This window comes from Agelaius phoeniceus, chromosome 12, assembly GCF_051311805.1.
Source record: "Agelaius phoeniceus isolate bAgePho1 chromosome 12, bAgePho1.hap1, whole genome shotgun sequence".
NCBI classification, from domain to species: domain Eukaryota; kingdom Metazoa; phylum Chordata; class Aves; order Passeriformes; family Icteridae; genus Agelaius; species Agelaius phoeniceus.
Window position 1 is genome coordinate 15,395,027 of NC_135276.1, and position 23,053 is coordinate 15,418,079.

The 23,053-nt window shown below is 46.3% G+C and overlaps 1 protein-coding gene across 1 annotated transcript in view; it reads right to left on the minus strand.

Annotated features, from left to right (window-relative positions):
* Positions 1–23,053, minus strand: part of EDC4 (enhancer of mRNA decapping 4) — a 32,744-nt gene that overhangs the window by 5,115 nt on the left and 4,576 nt on the right. Inside the window, exons 3-25 of the mRNA XM_054640619.2 lie at positions 22,386–22,497; positions 21,639–21,738; positions 19,925–20,114; positions 18,754–18,901; positions 18,145–18,249; positions 17,623–17,732; positions 17,024–17,107; positions 16,403–16,498; positions 15,341–15,443; positions 14,709–14,889; positions 13,426–13,498; positions 12,908–12,999; positions 12,062–12,258; positions 11,202–11,290; positions 10,297–10,450; positions 8,692–9,155; positions 7,015–7,116; positions 6,008–6,160; positions 4,655–4,691; positions 3,692–3,872; positions 2,339–2,494; positions 1,507–1,622; positions 686–851 (exon numbers count right to left, since the gene is read on the minus strand). Coding sequence (XP_054496594.1) covers positions 686–851; positions 1,507–1,622; positions 2,339–2,494; positions 3,692–3,872; positions 4,655–4,691; positions 6,008–6,160; positions 7,015–7,116; positions 8,692–9,155; positions 10,297–10,450; positions 11,202–11,290; positions 12,062–12,258; positions 12,908–12,999; positions 13,426–13,498; positions 14,709–14,889; positions 15,341–15,443; positions 16,403–16,498; positions 17,024–17,107; positions 17,623–17,732; positions 18,145–18,249; positions 18,754–18,901; positions 19,925–20,114; positions 21,639–21,738; positions 22,386–22,497 — 3,209 coding nt within the window. The remainder of the gene's footprint in view (positions 1–685; positions 852–1,506; positions 1,623–2,338; positions 2,495–3,691; positions 3,873–4,654; positions 4,692–6,007; positions 6,161–7,014; positions 7,117–8,691; positions 9,156–10,296; positions 10,451–11,201; positions 11,291–12,061; positions 12,259–12,907; positions 13,000–13,425; positions 13,499–14,708; positions 14,890–15,340; positions 15,444–16,402; positions 16,499–17,023; positions 17,108–17,622; positions 17,733–18,144; positions 18,250–18,753; positions 18,902–19,924; positions 20,115–21,638; positions 21,739–22,385; positions 22,498–23,053) is intronic.

A 23,053-nucleotide genomic window follows, 5' to 3' on the forward strand; every position in this document is an offset into this window, starting at 1 on the left:
TGGAAGAGGAAGGGTGCAAAATAAACAGCAGCTGGAGACACCCTGCAGATCTGTGGCCAACAGAAGTCACTGTGCTAGCACTGGCTACATTCAGGCCCTCTCAGAAACCAGCTCTGCAGAGTAATACCTGTCCAGCCTCCCCAAAGGCCAAGGATCTGCATCCCAAGCCTGAGAACAGCAATGATCTTCTGCAGTGCATCAGTGTACAGTTTTCCTTACTTAAGGGTATGCTCTATTTCAGCCTATGTCCACACTGTTCAGCCACTATTTAACCCCTGGTCACCCTGGTACCCTTCTCTAAACCTTCTCCAATCCATTACCCATCTGAGAGGAGGGCCTAGCTGCAGGACTGCTACCCTCTCCATTCATCATGTTCCTGACACCAGGATGGGATAATCCTGCAGCTGGGCTTTTCCTACTCAGTAGATGAAGTCACAGATTCCCAGAACACAGCTGAGTGTTTTGCTATGTGGGCTACAAAGACCAGAAGTGAATCTGTACTCTTATAGCACCACCCACAAAAAACCTCCCCACTTTTGTTCCCCAAATATGAAACAGAACACATGGAAGGGCTAAGAGGTTAAACACTCACCAGTGAAACTCTGAAAGGCAAAAACATAAGGCCAATGTGTTGCCAGCCACTAATGCAGATAGTGCAGAGAAGAATTGAAGAAAACCTACTCACATTCCTGTGTGCCCTGCTTGAAGGTGTCATTGATTTGCTGGAACATGGACTGGCAGCTCTTCTCAAAGGCTGGCAGCACGACGCTCTGGAAGGCCTCCCTGTAGGCTGACTGGATGGGTCCCTGCAGAGTGTCAGCTGTGGCCCTCACAACACTGTCTGTAAGGTTCTTACAAGCACACACAGAAAATTCCAGAACATTAACTACAGCCTGATCTAAGGTGTGAGCAAACACCAGGTCCCTGCCACACACCCACACCAGGTATGGACAGCCCAGTGTCCAAGGCTGTTCCCTTGGCTCTTCCCACTGGCCAGGCTGCACTGTAACTCCAGCAGGCAGAACCCCTGCTTGCTCAGGGGCTGCCCAAAACCAGCACCACTTCTGCTCTAGAGCAAGGGAAGGTGGCACAGTCAGGCACAGCTCCTTTCCCTTCTCCTCCTTCCTTCCCAAAAAACCACAATTCCCTGCCAAGGTAAGTAAGCAGCCTGTGTCCCCTAAATAATGTAAATATGGAGAACAGAATGCAGCCAGTCAAACCTTTTACATTTGACTGAGTTGGCCCTAAAAGTCACTGCTGTGGTGAGAATTTCTACTCTAGTAGAAAATGAGCAACTTGGTAAATGAAAAAAGTGTTAATGAGACAGAGTGGGCAGGGGAGCATGCAAAGAGCTTCTCCTCCTAATGAGACCATGAAAAAGCTTTGACTACTGGCAGCTAAACTGGCATTACCTAGAGACAGAGGTGAGGGGAAAAGGCATAAGAAGTTGCTACCCAGGCAGGTGTGCTACCCAACTCTGTGTCCTGGTACTCTGGTACTCCTTACCTTTGATTTCACTAGCTTGGTAATATTCTCTTTCAGTGTCCCCTCAACAGCAGTGAGCTTGGTAGCAATAGTATTACTGAGCTGGCTGACAGTAGGGTCCATGCTCTTGGAAATGCCTAGGCATAACAAAAACAGGACAGAAATGCAGCTTTAAGCCTAAAGTCAAATTCAAACACTTCAAAGCCCAGAAAAGAAAATGGAATAAAATGATTCTTGGATATGACACAGCAAGGGACAATGATCACAAATTGTGCTTGGGGAACTAAGGTTGGACATTTGAAGAAAGTCTTTGCTAGGAAGGTGGTACAGCTCTGGAAGTCACCAGAAGTTGTGGAAACTCCAGCCTTGGGAGTTTTTAAGAGTTGGTGTGACAAAGTCACAGCTGACCTGATCCAGAATAGCAGGTAGCCCTGCCTTAGGCAGCTACTGGCTGCAGGCTTTCCCACCAGCAGTTTTTGGAACATTTCCTTAAATGCATGGTGCCAGTGCATCGAGAAGGGGCAAAGACAACTTCAAGCTTGCTCCAGTCAAGTCTCAGCATTTCCAAATTCATCAGCCTCTTTCACCTTCCTCCACTGAACAGACTCCAAAGGCTTTAGAGATTATTATGGAAGGTCAGACCACACTCTCTGGAAAGGCATTCCCTCTGGGAACCTCACACTGCTTCTAAACCACAGCCCCTCTTCTCAGATTACAGTGGGGCCCACAGTCGTGCAGAGAGACTGGTGCTCACACAGCCCAACTCCTGCTTCATACAGTGCCAGCACTTCCCCAGTGTGCTTTTGATCCCAATGGAGCCACCTGTAGGGCTCCAGCTCCCAGCCACACTCACACTGGGGCACTGTTTTCTTCATCTCCTCACGGATGGTCCTCTCCAGGCGGTTACACACGGCCGTGGACAGCGACTGCGAGAGCTGCTGGGACAGCTGCTCCTGGAGCTGCCCATTGCGCTGCTGCCCCTCCAGCAGCACCCGCTCCAGCCTTCTCTCTGATGAGCCTGGGGTCAAGGAGCACAACAGCACATCTCCTGTCCACCCACAACACTCCTGTCCACAAAGATGGACAGCAGCCTCACCTCCAGAGGCTCTGGTGAAAGAGTGGTCTCATAACGTTACTGCTGTGTTCCTGAAACAGGGTGCTCTTAAACAATTGATCAGGGTGAGCAAAGAGCTTTGGAAGGCAAGATAGGAAAGTCAAACAGCTAAAGTAATCTGGACAGTACTGTTTCCTACATACTGTGGTTAACTTGGCTGCCCCATTAGTAGCTCAGCCCCAGCCAGCCACTCACTCACTCTGCAGCAGGATGAGGGAGAGAGCTGGCAGGGTAAAAGTAAGTAAACAAACTAACACCTCAAACTCCAACAAAGCAAACAATGAAATGACAATTCAGCTGCTGACAAAATTCAGTCCATGCATAAAGTTGTGGAGAAAGAAAAAATTATTCTAGTATGACAATATAGCTCTAGACCCTGAAATTCAATAGAAAGGTACCTAAATTATCTGTGAATATCAGACTGATGGTAAAAAAAGGAAAATCTGAGACTAATTAATAGAGAAAGCTATTGTCATAGAAGTTAGGAGTGGTTTCAGACATGAGATAGGCTGGAGCTGCTCAGTTTGGGGAACATAACCAAATTCAGTGCAGCATATGTACACAGGAACCAATAATTCATAATACAATACAAATACTTGGATACCAAGTTTGAAAGCAGCAAAAGAAAATACTTCTCAGACAACACATAAGGGACCTGTAGACCAGCATATGAATAAATGTGGACAAACAAGATAATTCTATATCCAGCTATGCATGTTTCTGGTGCAAGTACTGACTTGCCTTAAGGAGGAAAGGAAGGAAAGGCTCAGCCCATGATTGCTCTTGTGCAACTGGCCACTGCCTGAGGTGGGAAAATGTACCAAGTGCACCTCTGGTCCACACCAGCACTGCAGCACTTATGGCTTAACGGGTTACTAAGATTTAGGGGCACAGAGAAAGTGTCAGTTCTGTTCTATTTCTGAGTTTCTTGCCCTGAAGAAGGGCCTGAGAGGAACTGAAATAGTGACACTGCAGCCAGGCAATTGTACTGCACCTACGGCCCCACACTCCCACGATCCTTGACCTTTCTGAGCCTTCCTCACACCTCCAGCCTGCCCTGCATCTTCCACTCAGCCTTGCCAACAAGGATACGCTCCTGCTCCTGCTGGGAGTCGATGACCCTCTCCATGTGGCCCATGAGGGAGCTCTGGATGGCGTCGAGGTGATCCGTGAGCCTCTGCAGCAGCTCCATCTGCGTCTGCCGCAGCTCGGAGAGCTCCCGCTGCTGGCTCCTCAGGATGCACATCACCTCCTCCTGGAACTCTGCTGTCACCTGCATGTGGAGAGGACAAGCATTCATTTCTAACAGGACTGGAGGTCAGCTCACTTTTCTGTTCAGTATTGAGTGAAGCCCTGTGCCTGGAAGTGAAGTGTAACGCACAATGCAGCAAACAGGACCAGTTTAATGCCTGTTCCCAAGAACTGCTGTGCCAAGGAATAAACTGATAAAACAAGGTTCCTGCATGGAATTAATAAATGGTTGCTTAGAATACCAACTGGCTAGATACAACATGCCCTTCAAAACAGATTTTATTCACTTTTGGCCAGGTACTGAGAGTGTTGATGCCTACAAATGTAAACAATGACCACAAACACTCACAAAAGAGCTGTGCAATCAGTACACTAAGGAGGCTTCTTTAGAGCACTTTTTCAGTCTTTCATTTATTTGAAAACACCAAACAACTGGACAAGTATAAATTTATATATGTTGTCACTTCACTGCTCAAAATAGTTCAAGGAGTGTGAGGACCCACCCTTAAGGGGAAGGAACAAGGAGACACACACATCAAGGCCAATCCCCCTGTGACCCTTTCTTTGACAGGAACAGCTTATCCTGCTGCAGGCAGAGGCAAGTATGAGAAAGAAATCATCAGTCTGGAGAGCACAGAGCTCCTTCTCTGCTGCATGTCAGCACTGAGCAATTCCAAGCCCAAGTGCAGCCCCCTCTCAACCTGCTAGGGCATGACCCATGATACTTCAAGGAACTGGGATGAACTTTCTCTCAGGTTTTCCCTAGTAAGATATGAAGCATCATGAAGAGCAGCTCTGACTCACCTGGTTGTTAGATGATCTTGGTGACTGGTTCATATCCCTGGAAATAAACAGAGAAAGAGTAGTAACCCAGTTATGTCAATTAACTCCTCTTATTATCCAAGTCTTCTGTCAAAACAGATCACACGTTTTATGGTTGCTTTAGATTTTACACTCCAGCTCATAACTCCAGCTTGCCTTGTGTAACATGGAGAATGATGGGAAGGTGATGAAATCCCAGTCCTTACAGCACTATCACACTATCATTTGCACTGTTCACAGACCCTGAAATTCCTTACAGACTGGTCCCTTTGCAGGGAAGAGACCCAAACCAAGTGTTAATGAGGACTATTACAAAGTGCACTCCACACTGCTTTTTCAGTTTTGTCCAAATTCAAAGCCAGGGAAGACCCAAACAAAAAACAAGTATTCATTTGTTAAAATTTAGAATGAATGAGCACTAATCATCTAGTGCAATTCCAGTTCTCAAAGTGAAGAAACCAGTGATGCACTCCAGCTAATACAGCAGAATAATGAAAAACCCTGAACTGATCCACTAATACTGCACGTCTCCATCAAAGTCACAGATCAGTGAAGAAAAGTAAACACTTTTAGTTCCCAGACAATATCCACTCTGCAACTTCAAAAGGACTGAGGCAGAAAAAGTGAAAGTCATTTCAGAGGCCAAGAGCTTCTGGGTGCCACTGTGCTGGACCACAGCCAGAATTAAATGCCATAGCCCATCTGTGTTGTGATCTGCACAGCCAGAGATCCAAATCATGGAGCTATGGGAACACAAGAAGAGGACCTCTCTCAGAGCCCTGTGCAGAAGCTCTGCTGCTCTCCTCACACTGATGCAGACAGATTGGTCTAACGTGCCATGGGCAGATCTTTCCAGTCACCAATTTTCACTTACAGGATATTGATATAAGCATGTTTAGAAACACACAGAAGCAGCAAGCAGGTAACAAATGACAGATATTGCTGAACAAGGGCAGCGTGCTGCTGCTCAGAAGCCAATTAAAAAGGGAGGCCATTGTGACACTCACAGTTCCAATGAAGCCTTCACTGAAACCAGTGAAAGGGCCCAGTGTCCCCTCACCACGTGTAATTTACCTCCCATGCATTCTTCTCAAGCCCAGGCTGTATTTTGGATTTTGAGTCCCAGCTGGAGACAGTGCAGAACTATTCCCACACCCGAGTGCCAGTCAGTGTCTGAGTGACCAGCAATGGTGGCCTTCTGTGGGGCTCCTGCCCTCTGCAAACAGGCTGAGGGCTGGGAGCACTTGGCTGCTGCCTCAGACCCCAAGGGCTGCAGGAGGCTGTGCCCTGCCCAGCTGGTGCTGAGCCTGCTGTGCCCTGGCCAGCCCAGCATACCCATCATCCTTCTTGCCCTTCCTCTTCAGCTTTGGGGAGGCCCGGGGGGATGCCTTGACTTTCCAGTCCTTCACAGGCAGCCTCTGTGCTGATGCCTTGGCACCAAATCCACCTGACGTGGAAGCCAAGCTTGCAACTTCATCATCGTGGTCACTGTGAAGGAACAGCAAGGGAGAGGACATCACTCACCACACTGGACTGGGATGGATTCACACAGATCTTCATCCACACATGGCCAGAGTCAGCTACAGACACAGACACCCCCACCTAACCTTTCACAGTCACCTCCACAGAGCTCAGAAGAGGCTGCTCTGCTTTGATCCAGGTCTGCTCAGGCTGAGCTCGAGTGCTGAGCCCTACATCCTGTAGAAATGTGCTTTACACAGCACATCCCTACAGCTTTACAGACAGCAAGCACTGGACACAGAACACATTGCAAGAACAGAGGAGGATCAGGTGAGCCTAAGACATCTGTGATCCTCAGTAACTTGGAGACTTTCCCCTGCTGAGCAGCCTCCAATACAGGCTGCAGGTTTCAGTCTGAATTTATGTGTGCACAACCCTCAGCTGTCAAACAGAGCTGAGCTTGTCAGGCACACAGAATATACCCACAGAACTTTAGGGGCACTTATAAGGGAGGAAAGATGTCAGAAGCAAGAAACTTACTCCTGAGGTACCCTTGCTACCTTATATAAGGCAAAATATTTGGAAACTGAACACTTACTAGGTTTTTACTGGTAAATAAACCAAGCTTGGTCCATGCTTTTAGAAGCAGCACAATCAAACCTTTCCCTACAGAGAATAAACTGGAGAGGGCCCAGAGGCCAATGTTGAGATGAGCTGAAGTCACCAGAACATGAGGGAAGCTGGGCTGCAAACCCACATTAAGTCAGGAGACAAAGCAGAGACATTCACCCCACACGTGAAGGCTGGCTGGGGACAGAGGCACAAATGCAGCCTGAGCTGAGTCCATGCAGGGTGAGAGAGGGGGCTGAGCACTCTGGTACCTTTGTTCTGCACTGGCATCCTGGCTGTCATGCTGCAGAAGGTGGTAGCTGTGTCGATGGTAGGAAGAGCTCTTGTGCTTTTCTTCAACCTCATCCCTTGGGCTAGAGAGGGGAAAAAAGAAAATACCATCACAAAAGTCTCTTTCAGCTTGGACAGTCACTCTCTCCATGTCTCATGAGAGATCCTGATTGAAGTCTGTAACAAAAATCAACCCCACACTGATCCCACAGATCCAGGAAAAGGCAGTGCTGTGTAGAGGCACTAAGCACTTGAACTTGTCCATGTGCTTTTCTGGGGCCTCAAAAGGGGAGAAGCAGCTCAGCTATGCTTGAAGTAGTAACCAAGAACTATCTCCCAACAGACATTCATACAAGAGAGGTAAGCCACTACTCAAACCTGGCAGCACACCATACTTCCATGAATAGCATCACCTCGAGTTTGTTTTTCCTCATTTAATACTGATCACTGAAGCAAAAATCATCAGCGCTTCTTAGTTCCTTAAAGTGTCTGAGGAAGTGTGTGAATTTGATGAGTCAGCTCTAACAGACAGGATTGTAACAGTGGATCCAGTCTGAGTATCACAATGATTTTGAGAGCAAACTGCACGTGCTTCTGGGCTGTCAATTAGGTCTGCCTGAATGCAGCTTGCAGGAAGGACTTTACACAGAAGTGAGCACTGGTGAAATCTCTCACAGTCAGAGATAGCTGATCTGGTATTCTGATAAGACATCCAGAAGAATTCAAAGACAGAGTGGGATTGAGGGGAGTTGCAAACTCCTACAAATGTATTTTCTCAAGTTCATATTATGAGAAAAAGAAAAAATATTGTCTAGAAACACAGTCTTAATGCCCTCCCAGAGCCATCAGATGGGACTGTTTCCTGAAACAACATCCTCAGCTGTGGAGGCACAAGGTGAGGCCCTTCTTTGCAACTCTGATGAGTGAACAGTCCAGGATTACCTGAGGGACAACACTGACCCTCTCAGCCTTCCAGTCCTGCTGAAAAGGAAGGTGTTTGCAGGTTCACATGGTGCATGTAGCCCCAGCCTAAGTGGAATCTGGAGATGCCAGATGCCTCTTGCTGTCCTCATCCTACTACAGGACAGGGACACCCATTCTCTGATGAAACCCAGAACTGCTCCAGCATAACAGATTGCTCCTTCCAAGCAGCCTAAGTGCTGTTGCACCATCCTTCATTCCTGCTCCATTGCCATTTATTTTCTGACACCTAAAGTACTTTATGTATTTGTAACACTAGCTGCATAGAGCCAGTCCTAGAAGAGAGACATACAAGCAAACCTGACAGTTATTTGGTCAATTGATTCAACAAAAGCCTGCATCACCTGGGGCAGAATGTAGCTTGTACTGCTTTGATTTCCAGAGCACAAGAAAAAATTCTCAAGTCTCCATGTGAACATGAAGGCCAACAAAGTAGACTTTTCACCTTCTTAACAGAGCTCATTTATGTTGCAAAGGGTACCAGAAAGCAAAAGTGGTTAGAGTTGGCCTAGGAAGTTCAGGACACAGCACACAGGAAGGCTGACTCATCAGATCCTTCAAAGGAAAGAGGGATGGAGAACTGCTCTGGATTAATCACAATGTAAGAGCTTTCCACCAAGCTGCCAACTTGGCAATGCAAACAAATTGCCCCCTGCCAGACAAACCCAAGGGATTACCTGTCTGCCATGCTGTTCCTGGTTTCCCGGGTTATGTCAGGAGCAGCCGGCCAGGGCTGACTCACGACACTGTCAGAAGATGCATTTTCCTGAGTTAAAGCAGTCTCCAGTAATGATGGAGCATTCAGTCTGTCCACCTCCACTGGAGGCATGTCCAAAGAGTGGTGGCTGTGCTCGGAGTTGTGGCGGTTCCTGGGAGACAGCAGGTGCAGGGCAGAGGCAGCTGAGGCCATGCTGTCTGCGTGGTGCCCGGGCTCCAGCCCCTCCCCGGGCAGCGCGGGCGCCGCCGCCGCGAAGCTGCGCTGCAGGGTCTCGGAAGCAATCTCTGGGATATCCTGGGACATGGCTGTGGAAGCAGAGGAAATGACGTCTGGGGAGCGCTCACGGGTGGGAGAAGCCTGGGGCACCACCAAGGGCTCCACTTCCTGCAGTTCCAGTGCTAGAGAGGAGTTTCCTGGTGCCACCTACAAACAGAAATCAAACAAGAGGCTTCAGGATAATGTGGAGACACTTCAAGAATCCCTGGTGTCTTACACTAACTGTAAGGATACAGCCTGCTGTATCCTTTCCTCTTGTGATTCCTTGGCTCCCACTCTGTCAGATGGAAAACAGTCCCAGCACTTGTAGTGGACTCTCAGCTGGGCTAACAACACACTTGAGCCAATGCTAGTTTGAACTCACTTTCATAAGAAAATGTAACACTAATTCTACCTCCCTGCTCTGCTCTAGACTCCCTCCTCTTTGAAGGAGAACATTAGTTTTAACACTGAACATCTCCTGGATGGAAAACTTGTTTCAATTTCAAGCTTTGGTCATGATCTGTTCTACACAACACCTGGAAATTAAAATTTAGGGATAGGAAATCACAATTTCAGACTCATCAGACCAACAAGCAGGAATAAGCCTTTCCAGGTAGCATTGTCTCTTAACAAAAAGGCTGACCACATCCAGCCACTGGGATGGTGACAGCACAAGCTACAGCTGTCTCTCCATTGCTGTATCTGTAGCTGTACTGCAGCTATCTATGGCTGTATCTCCCTTTCAGAGACATGCTGTTCTACATATGGACAAATTCCACCAACATGGCTGAGAAAACTGGACTGCACATCTGTGCCAGCAGCTGTGTTTTACAAAGGGCACACACTGTCCCTGTTAACAATCAAATAAGTGTAATTTCATGGAATCCTAGAAAGGTTCAGGTTGGAAAGGACCTTAAAGCTCATCTCCTTCCAACTCCACTGCCATGGGCAGGGACACATTGAACTAGACCAGGTTGCTCAAAGCCTCATCCAATCTGGCCTTGAATCCTTTCAGGGATGGGGAATCCACAACTTTCCTGGGAAGTCTATGCCAGTGCCTTACCACCCCCTGAAAAAAGAATTTCCTCCTAACATCTAACATAAACCTCCCCTCTTCTAGTTTAAAACCATTCTCCCATGCCCTATCCCTGTCTGCCCATGTAAAAAGTCACTCTTTAAAGCACTAAAAGGCCACTCTGCTCCTCAGAGCCTTTTGTTGTCCAGGCTGAGCAATTTCAGCTTGTAGAGGCCCATAGAGAGGTTCCCTGGCCCATGAGAAGGAAGGGGGCAGCATTTGGAGCCTTACTGGAACAGGTGCCTTTGGTGTAAGCTTGTCAGGGAGGCCTGGGATAAGAACAGAGTGACTCCTAGGACTGGTCTGGAGACTGCTGCTGCTGCTGCTCAGCGTGAGGCTGGTGTCCAGCTGCATCTTGGGGCTCACAGTCAGGTCTTCTGAAGCTCTGCAGAAACAGACACCAGCAAATCAAGCAGCCCAAAGAAATGATTGATCTGTATCAAACACTCGAGGTGAGGAGATGGGGTACAAAGGTCAGTGGAGGAGGCCTTGGTCCTTCCACCATGGTCAGCTACTCCCTGTCAATGAGCACCTGCATCTTCTAGTCCCCATAGAGCCCAGAGAGATACCAGGTGGAAACAACAAAAAAAGAAAAAAAAAGGGCATTGCAATCTTTTAGAATTCAAGGGGTCAGTGAGAGAAGGGACCAATTGTATCTCCAGTGGACACTGTTCAGAGTACAGGGAGAAACACGACACTATGAGATAGGTCTGTCTCTGTTTCCCAGACCCCAGAAATGAAGTTCTCCCCTGTTGTGCAGCCCAACCCACTGTCACACTGCAAGATTTTCCTACCAGTCCTAATTCTCTCCCTGTTGTTGGTGGCTGCAGAGTTCTCTTACCTGTAAACAATGGCCCTTTGGGAAAAGCATGGAGAGCAACAAAACTGAGCTGCAATAACAGAATCCCTATGAGGCATACATAAAACACTCTTGTTGGCCTCTAGATGACAACAGACATGTTCCAAGCTGCAATAGGGATGCAAACAGCTGCCTACACAGGGATGTTGGGACTCAGGCCAGTTTCTAACTCTGGGTAGAATCTCCTCTCCTGCAAGACATGCTACAGCTCTGTGCTATCCCAAAGGCCTGTGCCAGTTCAGCTGCAGATGCATTATTTAACTCATGTGCTGCTCACCTGGGCAGAGAGGCATCCGTGACAGAAGTGCTGCTCATGGCTGTGACTGCAGTCAGGGAACTGACACTGCTGCCTGGAGAGACAGCAATCTGCAAGGAAACAGCAGTCAGGATGGCACAGAGGCCAACAACACAACTCAGCCTGAGGAAGAAAGACTCCTAGAGAGTCTCTGGTGAAGAGGGAATAGAAAACACCCCCACAGGTTGGGTTGTTCTGCCAAGGTGCTCAGGTGCTGGTCAAAGGCAAATCTGAAAGCATCCTCATCATATGGCTGCTTTTACTGGGGAACTGCTGTCCCCAAAGTGACCTCACCAGTGCAGAGGCAGAGGGTTTATGGCAGAGAGTGGGGTACTCCAGAGGGGTCTCACAAGTCTGAACAGTTCCAACAGTCCCCTGATCATTTCAGATCTGCATTCCCACAGGACCCCATCTGCAGGAGATGGGGTGACCCCACAGGACCCCATCAGCAGGATGTGCAGAGGTGGCACATTTTCTTCCATTACATATGGAATCATATTACATTACATACAAATCATATCCCCAAACAACATGTGTAAACCAGTAAGAGCAGTCTCCCAGCTCAGATACAGTTATTTAGCAAACCCATATTTCTACAAAGCACACCTACAGCAGTGGTTTTGCAGTTAAATACAGCACTTACAACACAAGCTTAGGCCAGTTTAGCATTTCAGATGTGCCAACAGGTCTCTGCTCAGTCTGGCTACATGCAGAGTTTCCTGTGTGCTCTGCATTCAGCTAGCAGAGCTTATCACAGTCATTACAGCTGGAAAGGTTGTCCAAAAGTACCAAAATCCACCCCCATCCCTTGCATCACCGTAACAGTGCTGCTCTCTGATTACCTGTTGAAGAGAAGTACTTGGTGTCATGAATGCATCTGGAGTCATCAGCTTGGGTTTGGCATCACTGGAGAGGGAGAGGAAATCTGCTGGCACGGGCAGATCCGCGATGCGCCGCAGGTCCGGCTGGGAGCCGTGCACAGACTCCTTCTCAGAGCCCAGCCCCTCCGTGCCCAGATCAGCCATGTGGTCTGGAAAGGCTTCCAGGGAAAGGTACAAATCAGTCTGGAACTTCCCTCCAAAACTAAAGCTCTAATTCCACTAAGTATAAACTTGTGCCGTTGCATGCCATGCTTGATTCCAAAAAGAACAAGCAAAAACCCTGCAAGATCCCAGTCAAAGCTTAGAGCAAAGCAAATCCTGTGTTATGCTTTCTCTTTGTATGCCAGACTGGATTTTATCAGGCTTTGATAATAAAATGTCCAAGCTTCCTTTCTTCCCTAAAAGCAAGGCCAGTTGAACTGCCACATCCCAGAATGGTGAATGAGCTGAAAGAGCTCATCACAAGCAGCCCAGCCCCCTCTACTCCCACAGCTCTGCTGTCACTCTGATCTCTTCCACCTGACAAGAGACAAACTTCAAGTTTCTTTCACAAGTGCCAAATCACCCAGGAAGGTGAACTCAAGCACGCACAAAGCATTAGCACTCCTGGTCTAACACATCCCAAACTCCATACTCACAACCAGGGTCTAACCAGCTTCCTGCTCCACTGCTACTCCATATTTAGAACTCTTTATGCAATGACACCACTGCAGTACAAAGAGATACCCAAAACCACCTCCTGCTCTCCCCACCAATAACCTTTAAAGGCTCAGCAACACTGAAGACCAATTTAACACACATGCTCACCAAATTCTTCATGAGAGCCATGGGCAGGCATGGAAGCACTTGTGTCAGGGCTGTGAAGAGGCTGGAATCTAATCTGCACATCCTGTAGGGCCCTAGAAAGAAACAAGCATCTCTGATCAGCTTAAGAACCACCAGGAGAAGACTTAAGGCATCATTAAGGCTCAGAAGATTTCTCTTCACTGAACTAATTCCCTTGGAAAATGCTTCAGTGTTTTCTGCCTGTCACAGAGCAACAGAAGCTGATCCTCACTCAGCCGTGTCACCCAGTTCTGCCACCCAGGGTATCTGAGATGTTTCCCAGCACTTGAGTGTGAGCACAACTCTGAAATCACTCATGGCCATGGAAATACAAACTTGTCACACCATTCAGGGCTACCTCCTGGTAAGGCCATACACCCCACAGCCAGAAATGTCTATGGGGCCAAGTAGCTTTTGTTTGAGCAAAAGAATTGAACTTAAATTTCTACAGGTCAGTGCAGGGTTAGGACAAACACAGACAGCTGCACACACATACTCACTTGGTGTGAACACAGAAGAGTTTTATCAGCACACCTGCTGCTGATTCAACAGCCCCAGAGCCCTGAGCACCTTCTGGAAGGGAGACAAAGGTAAAATATGAAGTTGCATGGAAACTACACACAGGATGAACTGACAGCAAAGAACCAGCATGATACAGATTCTCTTTATCAATGATCTAGATGAGGGAATCAAGAGCACTCTCAGTAAGTCTGCAGACAACTCCACAGAATACCCTGAGCTGGAAGGGACCCATGAGGATCATTGAGTCCAACACCTGGCCCTGCACAGAACACCCCAAGAATCACTGCATGTGCCTGGAAGAACTGTCCAAATGCTTCTTGAACTCAGACAGGCTCAGTGCTATAACCACTGTCCCAGGGCACCTGCCCCTGTGCCCAACCAGCCTCTGGATGAAAAACTTTTTCCTGATATCCAACAAAAACCTCCACTGACTCAGCTTTATGCCATTTCCTTGAGTCCTGTCACTGGTCATGAGATTGAAAAGATCAGTGCCTGCCCCTCATGAGGATGCTGGAAGACTGCAATGGGGTCTTCCCTCAGTCTCCTCCAGGCTGAACAGACCAAGTGACCTCAGCCACTCTCCATCCAGCTTCCCCTTCACCATGCTCATGGCCCTCTTTTGGACACTCTCTAACAGCTTAGTGTCTTTTTTATAATGTGGTGCCCAAAACTGCACATGGGAGTCAAGGCTGCACCACTGCAGAGCAGAGCAAGACAATCCCCTCCCTTGATTAGCTGTGGATGCTGCACCACATTAGGCAGGAGTGTTGATGTGCTGGAAGAGAGGAAGGGCCTACAGAGGGGTCTGGACAGGCTGGATTGATGGGCTGGGGCCAGGTCCTGTGCTTGGGCCACAACAACCCCCTGCAGCACCATGGGCTGAGCAGAGTGGCTGCAAAGCTGCCCAGGGGGAAAGGGCCTGTTGTGGGTGCTGGTTGAGAGCAGCTAAAAATGAGCCAGCATGTGCCAAGGTGGCCAAGATGGCCATTGGCATCCTGGCCTGTTTCAGCAACAGTGTGACCAGCAGGACAAGGGCAGTGACCAGGTCACACCTTGAATCCTTTGCTCCAATGCTTGACAGCCCAGCTTAAGCCTGGTGAAGAAATTTTTCCTAACACCCAATCTAAACCTCATTGTGTGCAACCTGAGACTGCTTCCTCTTGTCTTGTTATTTGGGAGAAGTGACCAGCCTTTCACAAGGAAGTCAGAACAAGCCAGGAAAGAAATCCTGACCACACAGCAGCCAAATTTTGTCACCTACCTACACTCAAGTTGTCAGTTTCCTCTTCTGCTGGGAGCACCTCGGTGTGCCGCAGCCGGCAGCGGCTCACGGCCTGGATGCCAAAGCTCAGCACTGGGTGGGTCAGGAGGAACTCTGAGATGGAGCTGAAGTAAGCCTTGCCCTCCTCTTGGTTCTGCATCAACTCCATCACATACAAGACCTGGAAATGGTAAATCAGAGCTTTCAGAGCAGACCATGTACATGTGTGGGGACTACAGAGCTGAGCATCCAAAACAGATTGGGAACAAGGGAAATAATGTGAGGAATAAAGCTTGGATCTTGAAATTTGAAATGGAACACTCAAGGGAACCACAAGCACCAGACTCTTAAGGGAGTTAATGTTGATCAAGAACAAAATCCTACCATGCCAGACACAAGTATCTCCAAATGAGAGCTTTACAAAGGGTGAGAAATAATCCTTAAGGCTCCTCAGCATTACTCATCTGAACTGCTGCCCTTTTTCATCAAACAGTGAAACTGCTGAGTCAACTTCTGCATTTTTATCTACTAACATGCAAATCCCAGACCTAGGCAGCACAACCAGTCACACACAAGGCCAATTCTGCTTCAGCCACCATTCCCCACAGGCAGCAACAAAATGAACTACTTACTTTTCTCTGCACATCACTCAGTATCAGATACTCAGCTGAGAGGTCCAGGCAGACTTTCAGGCTGGGAAGAATATTCATGGAGCTGAAGATGTCAGGAGAAAAGCTGCATACACAAATAAGAGGGAGGGGGTGCAAGGTAGATTAGCCCAACCAGCATGACTGCTATGAAATGCACTAATTACCAAAACTCCCACGGAACCTTAAGGAGTTTACAGCCCTATTACAGTGCAACCACCCACTAGAACAGAAACTCCTTTGCTGAAATCAATGCTGACATCAGCTAAGAAAGCAGCTGGGAGATGGCACGATAGGATCAAGTTATGGATTCTGAACATTGAAATGGAAGGTGACAGTCATTACTCATTGTGTTCCACATTCATAGGAGTACAAGAGTCAATGCTGCAGATTTAAAACCAAAAATCCACCAAATCAAAATAACCCTTCCACAAGTTTTGGACCTTCTGTAGTTTGAGGTGGAAAAAGCAGCACTCTATGTCATTTTTTCTCATTTAAAGAGGGAAAATCCAAAGTGGCCTTAAGCATGTGTGTGGTAAGAAAGGCCATGATCCACCAACAGAAAAATAAAATCAGAGAACCTAAGCTGAGTCAAGGGATGGATTAAAGCACAATTTCAATTTCTGGGCCTAGACAGCTCAACATTTAAGCCTTGGATAATTTCTTAAGCTCTATCAACATAGCAGCTTCTCAAAATTTAAACAGAAAAAGCACTAATAGGAAAAGATCCTAGATTGGTTATTGAATATCTAAAATTTCTAGAGAAGAAAACACTAAAGGTGTGCAGTTCTGCTGTGCAATCTCATGCTACAGCTATGTCCATGCTTTACAGAACAAGGCAAAGACAACAGATCTTGGTAACACAAATAATAAAAGTATAAACTTCCCTGGCCTTGCCTAAGCTTGACCTGACAGTCTGACAGAGCTGAGAGCTTCCAACAACAGGCTGGAATGGCCAAGGAGTAGAATCCATGGGACATCAGGGATCACCTTTGCAAATTCAGTACCCTTAAATGCCAGCCTTCAGGGGCATCCAGGCACACGTACCGAACAGTCTGCAGACAGGTCCAGGACACCGTGCACCACATCTTCAGCTCTCTGTTCTGCTCGGCTCCTGTGATGAGAAACCTCCAGAAGGGAACTCTGCAGGCACAACAGATCCAAATTCTCTTAAAGAAGACTGATCCTTCCCAGAAAAGCTCCTCACAAGCTGCCCATGGCTGATTTTGCCCAACCATGGCTGAAAGTTCCCAGAAAATTTCTGCTCTGAGGCAGACTAGAAACCACTACACCTCTCAGAAACTTTAAGGCCACAACTGAAGAAACAACAACAATAAAAGCTATATTTTCAGCAACAGCAGTTGAAATTTGGAGGTCTAACAGGCCATTTAAGACTGACCATACCACACACCTGAAAGGACTCCTCAATTTAGAATTCTCATTACTTTCATGGAATTGGCACTATGATTAAGGTCACTTTAGGTTGTGCTTCAGAGTCTTATTTATTTCTCCATCACTAGAAAACTGACTACAAAGATGACAGGACTTGCTCCTGCTACAAAGCTAAAATTTTTAAGTATGTTTCAGTTACAAGGAACTTTCAAGGTAAGGCAGAGTTAGAAAACAATGCTGAACTTTAATATTTCAAGGACAGGATTGGGGACTTACTCTGGGTCTTGTTTTTTATGGTTGTCACAAAAGAGCAGACAGGAAAGAGGTCTACCATCATGGGGTTTCCACTCATGAAGACACCTGGGAATAAATCAGAGAAAACATCCAAGTGTGAAGGGAGTGGTAAATGAGGAGAATGCTGAACACATAACTCCTTGTCCAGAAGCCACAAATGAACACTACTGACTTGTAGCTCTCCTTATAGAAAATAAGGAGATCACATAGACAAATATTGTTACCAACAAATAAATAAAATTCCATGTTGCCATTTGGTCTGGTGGCTTAACAAAAATACAATGCAAAAAGAAGTCAACATTGAGAAGAACAGCTCAGAGCAGCCTCCTGCATTTACACAGACAGTGCAAAAGAGTTTGACTACAGCTTGTGCAAAGCACAGAACTCCTGTTTCCAGACACAGCACTCTGAGCCTATGATATTCAGTGGTGCAATTTTTCAGCAACAAATTACAAACACTTATGCTGCATCCTTATAATCCTGAGAATGACCATCACAGATAATTCTGTATCAAAGAAATTCTCCCAGAGAAAATGCTGCTCTCTGTTCCAAGATCCTTCATTTCCCAATTCTCCAGTTACCTTGGCTCATCCTGTCCCTCAATATAGATCTGCCAGAATTTTACAAAACCATCATGGCTTGCTGTGGCCAACACAGTTCCATCTGGAGAAAGTGCTCCCTCGCTCAGGCACTACACAAAGGGGAGAAAATAGACACAGAAAAGTAATTTTACAGCTTTTCTTACTTTACAAGAAGAAAAGGCTCTATCTTCAAGCAATAATTTGACTAACAATCTGATAGTAGAGAAGGCCAGAGTGATTTCTAACAGAAACTGGTAGCTTCTAATGTTAAGCCTTTTAACCCTTCACAGAACAATTGACAGGCACTCTTTTCCAGACAGCAAATTCAAGTACAAGGGATTCTGTTGCCACTGCTCTTACTCTTATTCATGTTATAAATAGAGCTCATTTTGGTTTGGGCTCTTCTGGCTTTTACAATTATAATTACCCCACAAATGTTTTTTTTTACATCCAACTGTCCTAAGAACTGCAGCTCCTGAGACCCTATAACCCAAAGAAAACCCAAAGAACCCAAATTTGTACCGTGCTGTGGCCTTTCACCACAATGAAGCCTTCTTTGATATCAGGCACTTCCACCGGCCAGGAGCTGTTGTTGGTTCGGATGATGTCCAAGTCCCACACCTCTGCCTGGAAAACAAACATGCAGACACACGGGTTTATTTTTATAACCACTGGTTTGATCCAGAGAGCTTCCTAGATCCTTATCTTATGGCCTGATACACCAGCCCAATGGAAGTGTGTGACATACACCTTCCCATTTCCACACAATTTGGCCATTCAGTGCTTTCCTGGCACTGTACACAACACAGGGAATTCCTCTTGGCATTTGGAGCTGCTGCCCACCAAGCCCCTCCTTTGGCTACTGGCTCAGCCTGAACAGACAAGTGATGTCTCTGTTTCAAGTGGTCCTTGGCATTTGATGGTGAGCAGAAGTTCCCTTTCCATCCTCCTGAGGACGGCCCAGAAAATGATCTCTCCTGGGAAGAGAGGAACCCAACATCTTACAGAAGGATCCCCAACACGGCCTAGACAGGAGCCTTTACAACTTCATTGCAAACTCAGCTCTTTCCTCCATTAAATTCTCTCCTAATGGTAAATGAGGGCAATGTTTCCAAAGCAGAGTTTCCTTACCCTGTCCTCATGCAGCAATGCCAGGGTCTGGCTGCCCTCCTCGCCGCTCTCCTCGTTGTCGTCGGGGATGAAGGGGCACCAGATGATTCTCCGGAAGGTGTTCAGGGGGGTGTTGTCAGGTCGCTTGATGTTAACCAAGATCTCCTCTCTGATCACCAGGGTTAAGAAATGCAACGTTCTGGCTCTGCTACTAATGCCCAGCAATAACCTGTTCAGGCTTGCTCTGCTGTTTTAATACTGTTCAACCTTAAGGGTTTTTGGGCCATTGATTGAAAAAGGAAGCAGGTAAAGGGATTCTGCAGAGAAAGCAGCCAAGCTAGAGTTTCTTCACTGACAGAAGAGCTCCAGCTTACAAAAGTTTATAGGTTCTCACAATTTTCTCTTGCAGGCTGCAGTGACAGGATGAGCACAACAGGAGCACACAGCCACATCTGAATGTGCAATCCATCAGGCAGCTAATGATTATATGATTTGTTAGCATTGCAACACTACCAGAGAAAGACAGAAGAGCTACCACACTGCCCCCAGCTGAGTGCTCGAGTGCACCACCACAAGTCAGGGCTTCAACAACTACCACCACCCTTGCTCCACTTGCTTTTGAAATGATGGTGCACAATTAAAATTAAAAAGCTACACTCTGAGGTGACATACTCACATGTTTCCCAGAAGCACTGAGCAATCAATCCTAGCAATTAAACGGAAAATATTCAGGGTAATGAACACTGAAAATAAATTTCAGGGCCACTAAAAGGATGACAGGTTTGGAAGGAAGATAGTGAGTGGATGGGATGTATTACATCCTCTTCCCTAGAGAAGTAACTGAGGAAAAGAGGTAGAATCAGACAAGACAAACCTCTGTCACACACTTGAGGTGACACTGTCCACACCCAAGGCCAGGTGTTACAGACTGACACTTCTCACTGTCTACTTTGCCTGGACCAGGAGCACGGAGGTGCTCCTAGAATTTCAAGCAATGAAATAACAAGTAATGATTGTGATGAATGCAAGTAAAAGTTGCCAGATTTGATACTCTGGAAGGGGCATAACTATCAATCTTTCCCCTGCAAGCTGCTATTCTGCAAAGGCTACAAAATCAAAGGGTAATGTTGGGGTTGCATTCACATCTAATCATTACACAGAGGCTGACAGGAGGTGTATTTGGACAAGATACTGGATTTTTTCTTTATCCATGGCCAGGCGCCAGACAAAAAGGTTGCCAGCCTCGTCCAGGCAGGCCAGCTGGTTGGAGTTGAGGTGAGCAAAGGCCAGGTCTGCCACGCCTCCCGTGAATCCCTTCAGCAAGGTCCGCTCAGCAGTGCTGACACTCAACACCCGCACCATGGCAGAGCCATTGCTGGCAGCTGTGAGACACACAGAGGAAGAAGTCACCATTCATGTCTCTGGTTTCTCTGCATAATTCTCATAAACTCCCCATAACTCTCATAAACTTCTCATAATTCCCAGGATTATCCTCATTAAATGCTGCAATTAAATGCCAGGCCTAAACCTTCATCCTGAGCTTGCCACGCTTCCAAGGCTGACCTCCAGTGACAGTGAATTAATTTTGTCTGCAATTTAATTTTCAGTTAGTTTTAATTAAATTCAATTAAATTTTCAGTTTAATTTTTCATGGAGAAAAGGAGTCACTGAGAGGCAGATTTCTGTAAGGGGAACCAAAAGGCATGAACACTCACCCTGCAAAAAGCCCTGCTTTTTGGTTTGCATGACTGAAAAGAAGATGCTTCAGAACATGAGCACACTAAGCAAAGTTTCCAGCTTCCCCTTTTCAGACAGACACCAATCCCTACAAAGCAGTCAGTCTTACAGAGATCATGGTGCTTTCACTTCCTGAAGCCCACACCAGCCCTAGCAAACCACTCAGCTTCCCAGTGTTACTACACCCAAGCTTTTAAAGTACTTTTAGAAGGGTGAGACATCCTTAAGCTACTCTAAAATAACCTCAGCCAGGAAAAAACACAAGAACAGAGTAGCAGGTTTCATAAAAGACCAGATAAACTGGTGTGAGAACTAAGAACAAAGAGACATAGACACTCTGTGCATCTATGAGAGCAGAAAGAGACACTGTAGATAACTAAGTCTTCATTTCATAGAACTCTTAAGGTTGAAAAACACCTTTAATATCATCAGGTCCAACCAGCACAACCCTCATGTTCACCACTAAACCATGTCCTCAAGTGCCATATCTACATGTTTTTTGAACACTTCCAGGAATGGTGACTTCACCACTTCCCTGGGCAGGGCAGTTCCAAGGTTTTAGAATCCATTCCATGAAAAAAAAAAAATTCCTAATATCTAATTTAAACCTTCCCTGGCACAACTTGAGACTGTTTCCTCTCATCCTGCCACTTTCTTTCCCATATGCTGTGAAACAATCTTTCCCTGTGTTGTTGTGCTTTCCTCTCTCTATTTCTCTATTGCACAAGGCACTGCATCTGCTCTTTGGATCCTCAAAACTCAGCCTTAAACTCAAGTCTAAATTTATGCAAGCAAATCCATCACAAACACTTATCTGCTCAAATTACCATGGGGCTGTTTCTGTGCTTGCTACAGAGCAGTTTGTTTGCTGCAGAAATATTTAATTAAAGGAGGAATATGAACATCAGCTCTCCAGTAAAATGAATGTAGTCCTTCAACTTTTCCTACATCCCCACTGAGTCCTTCTCTTTTATTTCTAACTCTCCCACATAACAAACTCTTCTCTCCACCATTGCTTATATTCTCTCTACAACAGCACTCTGATCCTAGTATTGCAAGGTATGTTTCAATCAGTGCCAGTTATGTTGTTCTGATGTAAACTCTGCCTTTCTTAATGATACACAGAGCAAAAAAATACAAATCACATCCAAGACAAGAAAGTAACTCACCTCTAATGGCATAAGCCAGGTAAGAGTTTGAGACAGCTATCAGATTGCCATAATAGTACTTCTGCTCCCAGTCATATCTAGCAACAGGCTGTATTTTCACCTGTTCAGGAGAAAGTAAACAAAACATGAGACAAGTCTGGAATTATCTTTTCCATCTTTGTGGTCCCTTAGTTCGCTGCATACTAAGGAACAAACTGCAACAGAAAATGGAAAAACACAAAATGGAAAATTAAGGAACAAAGTGGAAAAGGGCTGAGTGGATCAAGACCAGATGTCTCTCTCCTAATCGTCAGCATTTGTTCTGAGCATGGCTTAGTTCTCTGCTCAGCACCAGCTCTAATTTCAGCATATTGGTTCTTGCAGCTCTGACCTGCTGGCCAGAGCTCTCAGCAGGACTGACGCCAGCAAAACAGCCAGGGAAACCTTCCCTTCAGGGTGCAGGGAGGAAACAACCAGCAGAAAAATCATGCTTGTGGAGAAAGGACACTTTCCCAGGAACCTACAGCTTAGATCATGAACTTCTGAAATTGAGAAGATAACTTGGCCAGACTCTGGAATAACAGAAACAATCAATTACAAGATACTGCTCCAACTTTTTTCTCCTTGTTAAAAGTCTGTGACAAACTTCTACCTCATTACAAACTCCTATGACACAAGAAAGCAGATATTTATTTCTGTTTAAAAATATTCAAGCATGAGCTGATGTGACTAAAAAAGAGACAGACCATGCTTTCTCTTGCTCCTTACCTTGTTACTCCCTCTGGCCTTACTGGTGATGCTGGAATCACTGCTGGCCACTACCTCCACGTCTTTTGCTGATATCACTAAGCATGTGGAGCTGTCATCACCAGAAAGGCAGCTTTAAAAAAAAACAAAGGGAGAAAAAATCAGACAGGCCTCACAGGAACAGACTATTTAACAATTTATGTTAAATTCATAATTTTAATAGCAACACAGCAGGATCTGTGCATCTAAGAGCTTGAGCTGAATAAGTGAAGACAAAACTCCTCTCAGCTGAGTCTCCCTTCCCTGTGTGTCACAGGTTTGAGAGAGTCAAACACCTGCTTTGTTCAGCCTAAAAACCTTCAGTTCATTTCACTGGAGCACAGACCTACATTTGATTCACATCCCCAGCATTGGAAAGTGTGAAGAAGCCAAAACCAACCAGCTGAACGTCATCAACAAAACAGTGCACACTGCTTGTGGTTCTCAGGGCATCCTCTTTCAAAACCATGAGCAGAGAAGCAAGCAGAAGCTACTTCCATGAGCTCTGCAACACCTCAGGTGTTGGGTCCCTGAAGGAGTCCTGCTGGACATCTACAGGGGAACCACAAGTTTCAACCAGAGCCCTCATGATTTACATTCACTCTGACCTGCAATTTTCACCATGGACAGTCCTGTTTCCCTTCTCAGAA